This window comes from Mixophyes fleayi, chromosome 3, assembly GCF_038048845.1.
Source record: "Mixophyes fleayi isolate aMixFle1 chromosome 3, aMixFle1.hap1, whole genome shotgun sequence".
NCBI classification, from domain to species: domain Eukaryota; kingdom Metazoa; phylum Chordata; class Amphibia; order Anura; family Limnodynastidae; genus Mixophyes; species Mixophyes fleayi.
The window spans coordinates 136,295,936-136,310,159 of record NC_134404.1 but is presented as its reverse complement, the minus strand read 5'-3'; the positions used below and the strand labels follow the sequence as shown (position 1 = coordinate 136,310,159).

The window sequence follows — 14,224 nt, the reverse complement described above, 5'->3', positions numbered from 1 at the left end:
GAGTCCTTTGTCTCTGGACAAGCAGGAGATCTATCCGCACTACCATCTCAGGTCCCCATTACGGGAGAACTGACTTGGTCTAAATCATTGCTCATGGGCCTAGATCTGTTAAACCGTTTTTTGGAGGTCCCAAGACCTTTACTCAAGAAAAAGAGAGACAGATCCTCTAACCCTTTCTGTTCCTCTCTGATTCTGAGAGATCCTCAGAAGAGGAGGGTGAGGTTTTAGAAGATTCCGATTCCGCACAGGTTATGGACCCAGAGGAGTCTCCCAGATATCAGGGGATTGATGACCTGGTGATAGCAGTGCGTCAGGCAGTGGGACTTCTATACATAGAGGAGACTAGATCTACAGATCGTAGTCTATTTAAAAAGCTCAGAAGACAGGCGATCCATTTTCCTCCATCTGTGGAGTTGAAAGAGATCGGAGAAGCATCCTGGAAAGAACGTGACCGTAGGTTTGTTATTCCACGAAGGTACCTAGCTTTATACCCGCTACAGGAAAATTATATAATCCATTGGGAACAGGTCCCAAGGGTGGATGCGCCAGTGGGACGCTTGGCTCGCCACACCACGCTCCCTGTTCCTGTGACAGCATCCCTGCAGGACTCCACTGACAGTAAGATAGAGCCTTTCTTAAAGTCCATCTACACGGCAGCAGGTACTTCATTCAGACCCATGTTTTCATCAGCCTGGGTTGCCAGAGCTACGGAAACATGGGTTGACCAGTTGACTAGAGCTTTGCAAGATTCTGACTTCCCCTGGCCCTTCACCTCAAGGAGGCTTCTGGGTACGTGTATGAAGCTGCGCAGAACGCAGCTTCCATTTCCTCCTCTGTTTCTGCAACAGCAATAGCGGCAAGGACGGCCCTATGGCTGAGGTCCTGGGATGCGAACACAGAGTCTAAGAAGTCCTTGGAGTCCCTCCCTTATTCCAGTGGAGTGTTGTTTGGCACGGAATTGGACAAAATAATTTCCCAGGCCACAGGAGGCAAAAGTACCTTCTTACCAGTCAATGTCCCAAAGCCTTAGGACACCCAGGTTTGGCTCATTTAGACAGCCCTTTCGAGGGGGTCCATTTGGCAGGGGCCAGACACTCTGGTCCAGACCATCTGGCACCAGAGGACACTCGCTCCGACGTAGGTCTTCCTCCTACTCTCCACACGTCGTCCCTCTTCCAAGCTCCCAGATAAACCAGCAGCGTGACGTCCACCATCCCCCCCCCCTCCTTTTTGCGGGAGTGGGAGGACGTATGCTTCTGTTCAGAGATCAGTAGGCAGAGTCCTCAAAGGACAGTTGGATTTGCGGGATCATGACAAAAGGTTACATAATAGACCTAGTGGGCCCAGCCCCCCGTCGGTTTTTTGCAACTAGCTTGCCCCAGCACCCACAAAGGAGGCAGGCAATGCTACTCTGTTTTGCCTCTCTACTTTCTGCAGGAGTTATCCAAGAAGTTTCGAAAGACCAAAAGAGACAAGGGTTCTACTCCAACCTCTTTTTGGTACAAAAGCCAGATAGCTCCTTCCTTCCCATCTTAAACCTAAAACAGTTGAACCTTCACCTGCAGGTCGTCAGATTTCGAATGGAATCCCTGAGGTCAGTTATCAACGGACTGGAGGCAAACCAGTTCATGGTGTCGATAGACATCAAAGACGCCCACCTCCACGTTCCTATTTGGAAGGCACATCAGGCTCCCGGGGAGATCCAATTTTCCTCTGCAGGCGGGGGGAGTTCTATTATCCTACCCCTCCCCGTCCTTCTCAGATTCACATTAGGATCCTCTCACTACCAATTCACGGCTCTCCCATTCGGCCTTGCAAGTGCACCAAGGGTGTTTACAAAAATGATGGCGATGATGGCGGCTTATCTTCATTCCTGAGGTGTGCAATTACTGCCCTACCTGGATGATTTACTAATCAAGGCTGCTTTGGGTCACCTGCTCGAGCAACATCTTCAGCTTACCATCAGGATCCAGGAGGAGGCATGGGTGGCTCATAAATCGCCCCAAATCCCAGTTAACCCCTTGCCAGAGAATGACTTTTCTTGCACTGATAATGGATACCAACAATCAGAAAGTATTCCTTCCAGAGGACAAAATACGATCCCTGCAGGACTCAGCGATTCAAGTTTTGTCCTGACGCAGACTGTCGGTCCTCTTATGCATGCGACTACTAGGAAAGATGATGTCGATCTTCGAGACTCTCTTTTATGGTCGAATCCACTTGTTGCTTCCAATGGGACCTCCTAAAAAAAATGGTCAGGAACCCATTAGAAATTAGAACGTCAATTGATTTGCTTGTCACCAGAAGCGGGACAATCCCTCAGATGGTGGATAGCCCGGGACAACTTACTAGTCGGCAGGTCCTTGCCCCATTGTCTTGGATCTTAGTATCCACAGACGCCAGCCTTCGGGGGTGGGAGGCTGTGGCTCTTCATCTGAGAATTCAGGGGCTTTGGTTCGCTCAGGAGACCCCTCTCCTCATCAAAATACTAGAACTAAAAGCCATGTTAAAGGCCTTACAGGGTGCACAGTCCATCCTTCAGGGCCAACCGGTCCATCTGCAGTCCAACAACGCCACGGCAGCGTGGTACGTCAACAGACAGGGAGGCACCAGGAGTGCAAGAGCCATTCCGCAGTCTTTATTCCAGGCATCCAGAACTGGCAAGCAGACTAAGCCAGTATGCAATTCTGCCGGGGAAATGGTCTCTTCACCCAGAGGTTTTTCAGTCTGGTCGTCCGTTGGGGGACCCCGGACCGAGACCTAATGGCGTCTCGTCACAACAGAAAGGTCCTACAATTTTGCTCAAGGGCAAGAGATCCCTTTGCAGTGGCAGTAGATGTAATGACAATGCCCTGAGACTTCAGGTTAGGATACCTATTCCCTCCCATTTCCATGATTCCTCGCATCCTACGGAGTGTCAAGCAGGGCGGACTGCCAGTCATATTGGTGGCTCCAGCTTGGCCGCGGACGGTCTGGTATCCAGAAATACTGTTGATGGCGGTAGGTCCAGGTCTTTGGTTACCTCTTCGAGAAGACCACCTACTTCAGTGACCATTCCTATATCAGGACTTAACGGGGCTAAATTTAACGGCATGGCTGTTTAAGCCAACCTTTCAAAATCCAGAGGGTTGTCTTCACGAGTAGTGGATACCCTCCTTAAAGCTAGAAAACCAGTCTCTGCTCGGATCTACCACCGTATCTGGTTTACATACATTAGATGGTGTGAGAACCGGACCTGCCACTCAGATTCGTTCCGCCTCTCTAGGTTTCTTGCTTTTCTCCAGGGTGGCCTGGATTGGGGTCTTTGCCTAGGAGCCTTAAAAGTGCAGATTTCGGCTCTTTCAGTGTTTTTTTTCACAGTCGCCTGGCAGACATACCAGATGTCAGGACCTTCCTACAGGGAGTCCTGCATATCCAGCCTCCATATGTTCCGCCCACGGCACCCTGGGATCTTAATCTGGTCCTTAATATGCTTCAAGAACCTCCCTTTGAACCGTTGCAGACTGCAGAGTTACGATTCATAACATGGAAAGTGGTTTTCCTACTTGCAATTGCCTCAGCCCGTAGAGTTTCCGGGCTGGGGGCACTATAATGTCGAGAACCTTTATCTGGTGTTTCACAACGATAGGGCAGTTCTCAGAACAGATCCTTCTTTCCTGCCAAAAGTATTTTCCGGTTTTCATGTAAACCAAGAAATAGTGGTTCCGGTGTTTACGCACGATCCTCAAGTGTCTGGAACAGGATCTATGGAATTTCTGGATGTAGTCAGAGCTCTCCGAATCTGTCCATAGGACATCAAAGATTTGTCGCACAGATTCTTTGTTTATTTTATTTGACTTCTCAAAACGTGGTTGGCCAGCCGCCAAGCAATCTATTGCTAGATGGCTTACGTCGACTGGCTTATATCAATGCTAACCGACCTGTGCCAGATCGTATTGTTGCCCATTCTACCCGTCCTGTGGGGGCGTCTTGGGCTGCGCGAAATGGGGCCTCAGTGGACCAGTTATGCAGAGCAACCACCTGATCCTCGGTCCATACCTTTACTAAATTTTACCAATGCAATGTCTTTACGTCGGCAGACGCCAGTTTTGGCTGTAGTGCTCTACGTGCTGGGCTGTCAGAGCGGTCCCTCCCTTAAGGGGGCTGCTTTAGAAAGTCCCCATGTTAGCAGTGTCCCCCAGATAGGATGAAAGAGAAAAGAGGATTTTTATACTCGTGATAAATCAGTTTCTCTGATTCCATCTGGGGGACAATGCGTTCCCTCCCTTCTGCTGTTTGGTCTTTGGTTGCTTGACTCCCCTTCCTTGGGGCTTTATACTTAAACTGAAGGCTACAGGGGGGTTTTAGAGGGGAGGGGTTTGTCAACAGCATAGATTAACAAGAGTTAACTAGTTAAGTGCCAAATTCCTCCTCCCCTCACACAACCCCATGGTAGCAGTGTCCCCCAGAGGGAATCGGAGAAACAGATTTATCGTGCATATATAAAAATCCTCTATTTTTTGTCATAAGCCAAATAACTTACCAGTATGTCTTTGGAGTGTGGGAGAAAACTGGAGCACCCGGAAGAATCCCATGCAAACACGGGGAGAACATACAAATTCCACATGCATAGGGGCCTGGTAGGAATTGAACTTTGACCAGTGAAACACTTAAACATTTATTGCATGTGCAGAGCATGTTTTTTTATTATTATTTATGTGGGACCTGCCGTCTTAACGGTACATATTGTTATCTATAGTCTGAGACATTGATGGGAGTGCATTAGTAGCACTCTTCAGTGAAAGCCTATGCTGTATGTATTTTTTAATTCATTCACTGACCCTCTAACACTACAGTATTCTAATAATAAGTCCATTTGGAGAGCCAAGAACATTGCATACTATCTACTCTTCCAGCCATTCCACTTTTCTTGGTTCTAGTATCAGCAGTGATGTCTCTAACTGCATGGTTGTGTTTGCATGACTGACTCTGCATTTCTGTTTTTCCCTTCTTGCTCCGCCCCCTCTGGACAGGTCAAAGTTTGTCTCCCTTCAGACATTCTTCAGCTAAACCTCTGCAGCATTAAGGGGACTCTGGAAAGTCTCCTCTCCTTTGGTGAAGGCTCACAAGTACCCGTTCTTTACTCCCACCTCCTGGGCTTCGGGGTTTTTTACTGCACCCTTATGCTTCTCCTCTTCCTGCTCTATCGCTGGGTTCTTGCCTTCTGGACACAGGCATGAAGAGGCAGGGGGATCACCTTACTGTCTTCATGGGGTGGGTGTAATCATGCAACTATGCGTTCTTCTATGAACCTCTATCCTGTGAAGCACAATATCACTGTTAAGTTTTCACTGTAAAATAATCACGAACTGTGATCCAGGGCCGGGGATCAACATCACCCAAGGATACAAATAGTATGACCACAACTGTGAATTATTGCAGCAAGTTCAGCTAGAGATTTAACCATTTCATGAACAAAGAGTCTAATCTTGCTTATAACTAGCAATACATTAACGAGGCAAAAAACATATATATATATATATCTTTGTTATTTTCTCCCCACTATCCAAGCTTTATAAAACTGCTGCTTGCCACATTGTATAAGTAAGATCTGATAATTGGGTGTATAAACTGACTGTTGAGTAAATGAGCTGATATATGGATTATCATGGGTTCTGTAGATTATTACTTATAGCTTACTGCACTCTGTGTGCCTTTAAGCCAGTGCTGCCAGATGGTCTTTTTCATCCAATTTCAAATCGTTAAAATTGGTTATATAGGAACACCTTATACCAAAGGCTTTTTAAAAAAGGGAAGCTGAATTTTATTTGCATGTTTAGGTAGCCCTATTCTAGCAATTTGTGTCACTAAAAGGGCCTAGGTCTTATTAATAACTTGCAATGTATTAACGTCCAGCTACTTATTAATCTTCTGAAATATTGAAGAGACTTTGCTGACACATTGTATTGCTATGAGTAACCAGTGCCTTTTGAATCTCACTGTTTAAAGTTCTGCACTCTAATATGAACTGGTCATCAAGATCAAGCTGGGGAGATAGGAGCCACCTAGGTGGGCCATGACCCTTTGGCACTACATATGAACATAATTTGTTTAGTCACTTGCAAGTGCTCTCATGTGCAACCTATATGTTATAAAACCGTATAATGTAGCCTGTTCTGCTAGTTCATTTTACATATATCCTTAAAAATTAGAGCTCAACAAAGATTATCTAATGTGTGGTGTCTAATAACATGTTTTGGAATTGAAGAGAAAGTTTGTCAGAAAAAAAATGGAGTATTATTCTCAGTGGTGGTATTTCAGAAGTTTTACTTGCAGTGAGCAATTTGAATATTCCCGGTCTTTCTGTATTGTCTGCTGTACAGTCACCTGGTCTGTGTTCTGGAGTGCATGGAATTGCAAGCAAATTATCAAATAGCCATGATGCACTTTCTATTCCTTTTTCCACTGAGGAGGTGATCTTGTTGTTTATGCATTAAAGCTCTAGAGAAACACTGCTCATGATAATACATTATGCATCATGTTAATGATGCCTCCAATCCTCTGGTGCTGTTAATTACTGCCTCTATTCATCAAGTAACAGTGTTGAAATGTCCAAGTCCACCAATGTCTGTGACATCACCAAGCTGCCTGCTAGTGTTGAAGTATGGCACAGTCAGCACAGAGCAAAGGGCTGCAGAGAGGATAACACAGTATGACTTTGAAGTGGTAGTGGGTGGACAAACCTACCTGAACCTGTGTAGTATTGTCTGTTGCCCTGCTTAACAACTACTCCACTGGATACCAGGTTTTACTGTCTATTCCAAGGTCAAGCTCATAGGTACCATGATGTATTAACAAATATGTATGTTTGGGCCTAATATGTTTAATGGAACCCACTTGTTTGAAAGTGGAATTATCCTGTGACCCAAAAGTAATATATTACCCAAACTGTGGCCTGGATTTAAGCAAAGTGACTACTATTTGCCTTTCTATTTTTCTGTTTATACAGATATCTTGAAGCACAGTCAATTCATATCAATACCAATATAGTAGCAGAACTGACAGGGCAAACATAAGTTATTATGGATGTAGCTCACATATTAGAGTATTGTAGCCATGCTGCTTTTTATCTATAAGAAAAACAAAATGGTCTATACTTTGTTTACTGCATCCAATGTTCACTGATTTGATGATCTTAACACTGACAAAGGGCTGCAACACAGAAGTGGCAGAATGTATGGCTTTGTGTGCCTTACTCATCCTAACCACATAAATACAATGCATACACTTGCTAAAAGTGTATGATCAGATGTTGGTAGTATTAGAAGCATCAGAAATGTAATTTAGAATCTTGATGAGAGTTAGAATTAAGTGTGATATGCAGAGCATTGATGTGTAATGTTTTATTCTGCATCTATTTTGCAAATTGCACTTTGTTTTTCTGCTGAACTTTTCTAAATAAATTTTGCTACAGACTTTACAAAGGTGTCTTCTATTCTTTGTTCCTGCTTTCTCTCCTGCGGGTGAGGATAAGATTCCCTTCTCTTGCATCCTCACACTTCCCATTTGCTAGTGTTTCATCTGCTGTTCATCTCTTGTAACATACTCATCTCTGTTAACATGACTTCACAATTATTATTTTTTATAATTTGTGTGTATTTTTTGTCACTTGCTATTCATTTTTGCTTTATTTGTATTTAGTTTTTTTGTTTTCCTTTCCCATTACTCCCATGTACAGGACCGTCTGTGTCTGCCTCCTCACATCCTTGAAGAGACCGGACTGTTGGAAGTGGCAGGAACAGTTCAGGCTTTGTTGGACCTTGCCCCTCCTAAACACCTGTCTCCAACCACTGTGTGAACCCCTCACTGTAGCCCCAGGATCCTCATTCTGTGCACTTCTTCTGCATCCCACTTTTCACTTATGAGGGGTCCGCAGGTCACAAGCACACAGGACATTTCACGCAAATTCTCTATTATGTCCACAACAGGTTTTAGTTGCGTTTTAAGAGGCTATCTTTATTTTATATGCATTCAATTATCTGCATTTGTTAATATTGTTGTACACATTTTCCACAGAAAGATAGATCATCTTAAATCAGGTTAAAAAATGAGGGATGTTAAGGACATACGGAAGAAGTGCAATATGAGACTGATATGTACTTTATAAACCCCATTGAGTCAATAGGGGTTGTAGTCTGTAACCAAGCAAGGAATGAGTTATTTATTTATTTTCTGTCACCACCTCCTCTGGCGAGGTCCTTCACATTTTTCAACCAAATGGAAAAATCTTGCCGCATGCCTGAAGAAGTGTAACCATCCACTGAATGGTCAGCTAAGACGACTTGGTGCACAAACGCTAAACCCAATGTTGCTGACAGAAATTGCTGTGCACATCAAGGTAATGAAAAGATTTGCACAATTCCACAGTGCTAGGGAAGGCTAAGACCATAGATATTGATAGTCATGTGAATGTGGACAGCCAATATGAGAAGTTTAATTATACACAAAATATTCCCATGTTCCAGTTTAGAAGTTGGAATGGTCATGTGGTATATAACTGACACTGTTACATGAGCACAAACATCTCCATGAGTGGAGTTGCAGAATTTTCTTACAACATTCAAAAGTAGAATTATTTGTCAGGATTCATTGACGAGTTAATGGTCAGTTTGGGGGTTGTTTTTATTTATGACTATTTATTTTGTTCTGATTTTTAAGCTTTTATGTCCAGTCTTGTCATGAAGGACACAATAACAGGAAAGGTGTTAAATTACTAAATGATTGGTAATAGGAGTCTTAATGTTTTAGTAATATAAACTTCTGTAAGAAAATAATGAGGTAAATGGTAGTGCCGCCTTCCCTCATGTACCATGTTCCTCTGGAGTTCTGTATTTTTGTAGGAGTTGGGTAAAAACTAAACATGGCAAAAATGAGGAAATGAGTAATACATTGCATACTTTAAGATAAGGCTTTAGTGCAGGTGTCATTGTTTGCTCTTTAGCACATGGTGACATAACTTATAGCCTTACAGATCAGTTATAGGACTTGTGGAAGTCGCAATCACAGCTTACCTGACTGACATACTTGTGAGCAATCAACATTGTTACCAGAAAAAAATGGCTTGCTAATAATCCTTAAGATCTGGAGTTGTACAATGTTTTTGATCTGTGGTGGGAATTCATTTGCCAGCGAAGTGGTGCACGGACGTCAAACCACGCTCATTACCGGCAATTACAGTAGAAATCTTTGCTCGTTTATAGAGGTGTGAAGAAAAAAGAACGCAGATTTCTGTGAAAATCGCCGCCGCTAAGTGTCTCACGGACGTTCCAGAGACGCTTCGCTAATTGAATTCCCCCTTAGTTGTGTATTGCATATTGTGTGGTTAGGGTAATTAATCTATATGACAGTCTCTCTTTTTATTTTCTCACTTTTATTAACATTTTTATAAAGACCGTGATATGGGAGGGAAGTAACATCTCCTAGTTGTCTTAGGTTGCAGTCTGTTGTTGTTTGTTGTTGTTTTTTAACAGCATTGGGCACCAGGAATGCAGATGTCAAAGCTGCATTTCTGAATGTTATTTTTATGTCTTTATGTATGTTTTTCACACTATACACCACAGCTGTAGCGGGATGCTTCAAATCTAGGAGGATTGTTTTGGAAACATTTGTGTAACCATAATGTTGCTCAAAGCTCCTCCCCTTCCTGTAATAATTTTACTTTGAGGGTCCCTCCTCCAATCAGCAGCCAGTTTTCATCACAGAGCTAAAGGTGATCAGCAGCGGCCCTGTAACATATTATCTTAATATAACTGGTGGAGTACCAGGGCTGTCACACAACCAAATATTATTATAGATAAAGGAGGATTTGGGTTAAATACAGCTTTAAAGTGGAAAATCTCTTTTAAAGATGTTGTATCCTGCTACAATTTGAACAAAATAAAAATCCGTTCAGAGAATCGTATGCACATATTAAGACTCAACTTGAAATAACCTGGTGGAGGAGATCTTATTCTGATCTGACCTCCTCATAGCCATCATGCACTGCAGTATGTTATGTAATCATGTGTCTGCTCCAACTACACTCTTAGCTGCAGTGTATAGCACCGCAATAGAGCATGACTGATAGCTCTAATGTAAATCCACCTCTTAAGACTGTTCTGTTGTCCATCAGCATGCATTATTCATCATTAATGTGATTGCAGACAATGAGTAGCCAGTGCAGGCAGCATAAACAAAACGTCCAGAAAGGGGGAAAAAGAAGATAGATAGATCTTTCTTATGATGTCTCTGTGAAATAGATGTTCTTTTATACATCTCATCTTTTGCTCTCTCTGTGTATGCCCCTCATGACTTCTGACAAGGTATGTTAATTAGCAAGTGACAGTTTTATTGGGTCTTTGAAACATGACTTAGAAATGTCCTTTGACTAGACGGTTTACCCTTTGAAAACATTATGGGGGAAAAATAACTGCAATTTTTGAGGTTATTACATATGGATGGAGAACCATACAATGTACAGCTATATATCCCCACAAATAAAGTTATAGTAACTAAAATACAGTCTAAAACACAGTCTAAATAGAGACTCTTGATACTAATGTTTACTGAGCACATTGATTATACATCCATTGAGGGGCTGGTGTTCTGGACAGTAACACCAGCACCTGTTAAGTGTGTTAAATATTTGTTTTTCTATCTGTGAGTCTCATGACTTTGATACTTATGACAAAGCAGATACCAGTAGTTACATTTCTTATGTTTGTACCATTGATGTGCGCAGTGCAGCTTAGTATTACCATTTCTAGTTTTATACACATGTATTAATAATACCATTGTGCCCCATAATACCTTGTCAGATGTATCCATGTTTAAATTGTTGAACAGTGGGGTTTATTTAATGAGATGGTGCAAATGATAATGGCGTGCTATAACCCTTAGCTGTCTGGTGTGGTCAAAGTAATGAAAGTTTGCTCTCTAATTTCTCTTTGCGCCGTGATATTTACTAGGTCTCAGCGGGGCAGATTCAGTTAGCCACGAGGTGCCGTCATACATCAGCTGCACACCTTGCTGGCTAATACGGTACAGAAATCTTTACTTATTTTCCTTCGCATGCCTAGGGGACATGAGGGAAAATGAGCAGAGATTTTAGTAAAACCTCTCACACGATGTGTCTCCATGGACTGTTCCAGAAACACAACGCATGCCAAATTAAATCTGCCCATTCGTGTCCTGAGGGTAAATGTGTTAAGGAGCAATTTTTGCAAATGGCCAATATTTAGCAGCTTTGACCGCTAAATTTAAAACGGCAATGTGTTTAAAGGCAAATCTTGCCTTTAAACACATTGCCGTTTTAAATTTAGCGGTCAAAGTCGCCAAATATCCATTTGCAAAAATTGCTCCTTAATACGTTTACCCCCTAGAGTGAGTCATTATAGCTACTTTACTTATGTCAGCTTGTGGGGAGATTGATATTGAACATATCCTTGTCCACTAACGGTTAAGTTTTGTATGTCAGTGAAGATAAGCTCTCTGGTAATTTCCCAAAGACAGCATGTATGTAAGACTCAAAGTGACTGTTGGGGCATTTTCAGATCTACAGATGTAGAGATAACTGACAGGTATATGACAAGGTGTTTGGCTCTCTAGCAGTTATTAACTCAGCTAAAACATTCTGATGGTTTTAATAAGAGTACAACACAACGGTATATTTGTTGTGTTTTCTTGCTTGTTTTTAGACATTTGTTTTTAATTTGTATACAGATGTAACATGAATGTGAATTTTACTAGTTACTACCACTAATCACAGTTTGGATTGTTACATAAGGTGTTTGTAAAGGGAAGCTGTTCATACCACAGAGCTATTTCACTGTGTTCCACACCGTTCTACAGCAGTACAAGCCTGTGCATTTATTACCCTGCAAACACTATTTTGCCTTTTAAATGGTTTAAAATACAAAGTCCTCTAATTATGTGCAAATATTAATATTTTAATATACCAAATATGTTCTACCCAGCAGATCCAATGGGAAAACCATCTTTATTGGAGGAAAATTGATGTAATATATTATTTTGCGGGGAAAAAAATTCAAATAAATCTCATAAATATCAAATAAATCTCATAAATATCAAATATAAAAAACAAGCTGTCAAATGTAGATAAATATTCTGCTTGATAGCCATACAGTGGCAATCCTGAATTTCCCAACCTGCAGCAGTGATTTGTAGGTGATCAGCTTGTTGTATATACATTGATCTTTCTCCCAGTTAATAGTCTAAATACTACAAACCCCCCTTCCCCTTCACAGGTTTTAGTGTTAATGTGTAAGCAAGAATAATGGAATGAAATGATTATATGCAAAGGAGAAAAGCATCAGTATATTTGAAATGTTTTCTAAAGCTGCAAATCAATTCACGTGCAACTTCTTTAATTAGGAAAACACTTTGTGGATGCCGCAGTAGCAAAAATTGTATAGAAAGTACTCATTCGCCATCTTAAAGTACACCCATTATTTATACACATTGGAGGCAGCCTATAACCAGTGATATCACGGAGGTACAGAAAGACTGTCTTCATTGTGTGTAGACGACCGGCGCATGTTAAGTTTTGTATAAACAAGTGCAGGAGTGACACTTGCAGACTATAAAAATAATAAAAAGAATCTAAAAAGGCTGTGCATATTTTCTGAATAAACACATTTTAACCCTTTATTTGGCATGCATTGAAAATTTCAAGGAAAATATATTTGAAGCATACACCATCTAGTGATCAATATTGGAACTTCTGAGTACTGTAAACGCACATTTAGATGTTGCTTGAGAGCACATCTGCCAAGGAAAGGCTAAAAATCTAAACATTATTACAGAAAAGTAAGGAGAAATTCATGTTGCTTGAGAGCAACATTGCCAAATAAAGGGAAAAATACCAGGATCACCTGCATGAAGCATGCCATAAAAGAGCTAATTTGGCGTTAAAACTAAATGGCATGGAAAGCAATTTTCACACAATGCTAAAATAAATTCTGTATGTAGTGTTCATACAGTCACATTTTTCAGTGTTTAATTATGGCTGATAGATGGTTGAAGATGATATAATTACATCTGATCTGCACTACCCTATTAATTTCTACAACATGTAACCAAGAGCACTAGATATTGTGTTCTACAGAAAATGGATCTACCGAATCCGGTAGGCTAGTGATGAGGAAAGTCAGGTGAAAGTATCTGCAATGTTTTGACGACCGACCAACCTAAAGACTTGGCTATGGAGGAGTACAAAACAGTTATTTCATAGTACATGTAGGGTTTGTTTAATTGATTAATATTGGGTAGCATAAATTGGATCTAGTAGCCTTTGGAGATTTGCAACGATTTACTTTTCACTAGCGTTTGGCAATAAAATCTTAAATCTTTGCAAATAGTCATGCGCACATGCGCACGTTTTAACTGCATGAGTACACTTGACACATCAGACAGCAAGTATTATGTATATTCTAAAGTATGGTTTTTGCTTTTGAAGCAAACCTCAAACTTTGGAAAATCATGGGACATAACTAATGCAAAACAATTTAGCAGTGTACGAGTCCCTTTAGTAAACTTGAATCAGTGCTAATGAGCCATATGACCAATGTCCTGGAGTTCAGTGTACTGACCTGTCAAAACAATTAGTTGAGTATATTTTCCTATGCATCTTAGTGATGGTTACCAAGACAAGCACTTTTTTATTTGTACATGCTCTTTTCTAGGGCTTCCCAAATGATTTGATACCATAAATTAAACATTACAAGTTGGATCAATGAAAGGTTTGCAGATAACACATGCATGTCTTAATGCAAAATACATTGCTGACTTACAACTGTTAATAATAAACAGTGTAAAACTGAGCTGTGTGCAGACTCATCGATTTTGTCCTGGTTATTTCCATCTAATGTGGTGTAGAAGCGGTTAGGGCAAGAATTATGAATTCTCCTATAACCTCACTAGGTCTGCTTGCTTTTCAAATTCTAATGTAATATTGGGGTTAGAGGGAGGTATATAAAAATGTACAGATGGACAATGTGGGATGGGAATTCAAATTGTAAACTACAGATGGTTCTCAAGACTTCATACTGGTTGTTTATTTTTGTAAATACATTCCATATTTTTAAGATGTTTTAAAGTATATATTTGTGTCTGTACATGTAATAGTTCCTCTCCAAATTGTCTAATTATCTTTTCCCAGTCAAAAAGAGTAATACATGTGGTAATT

General features: G+C 41.2%; 1 protein-coding gene across 9 annotated transcripts in view; it reads left to right on the top strand.

Annotated features, from left to right (window-relative positions):
* The window catches only part of LRCH3 (leucine rich repeats and calponin homology domain containing 3), an 80,820-nt gene extending 70,885 nt beyond the window's left edge, over positions 1-9,935 (top strand). For 5 of the 9 annotated variants that reach the window (XM_075202390.1, XM_075202396.1, XM_075202398.1 and 2 more), the window contains one exon: positions 5,013-7,657. In XM_075202390.1, the coding sequence (XP_075058491.1) occupies positions 5,013-5,219 (207 nt within the window). In that variant the 3' untranslated portion in view covers positions 5,220-7,657. Of the gene's footprint in view, positions 1-5,012; positions 7,659-7,717 lie in introns of those variants that run through there. The other 4 variants (XM_075202399.1, XM_075202395.1, XM_075202393.1 and 1 more) reach the window with 3 other exon arrangements.
* The last annotated feature ends 4,289 nt before the right edge of the window (positions 9,936-14,224 follow it).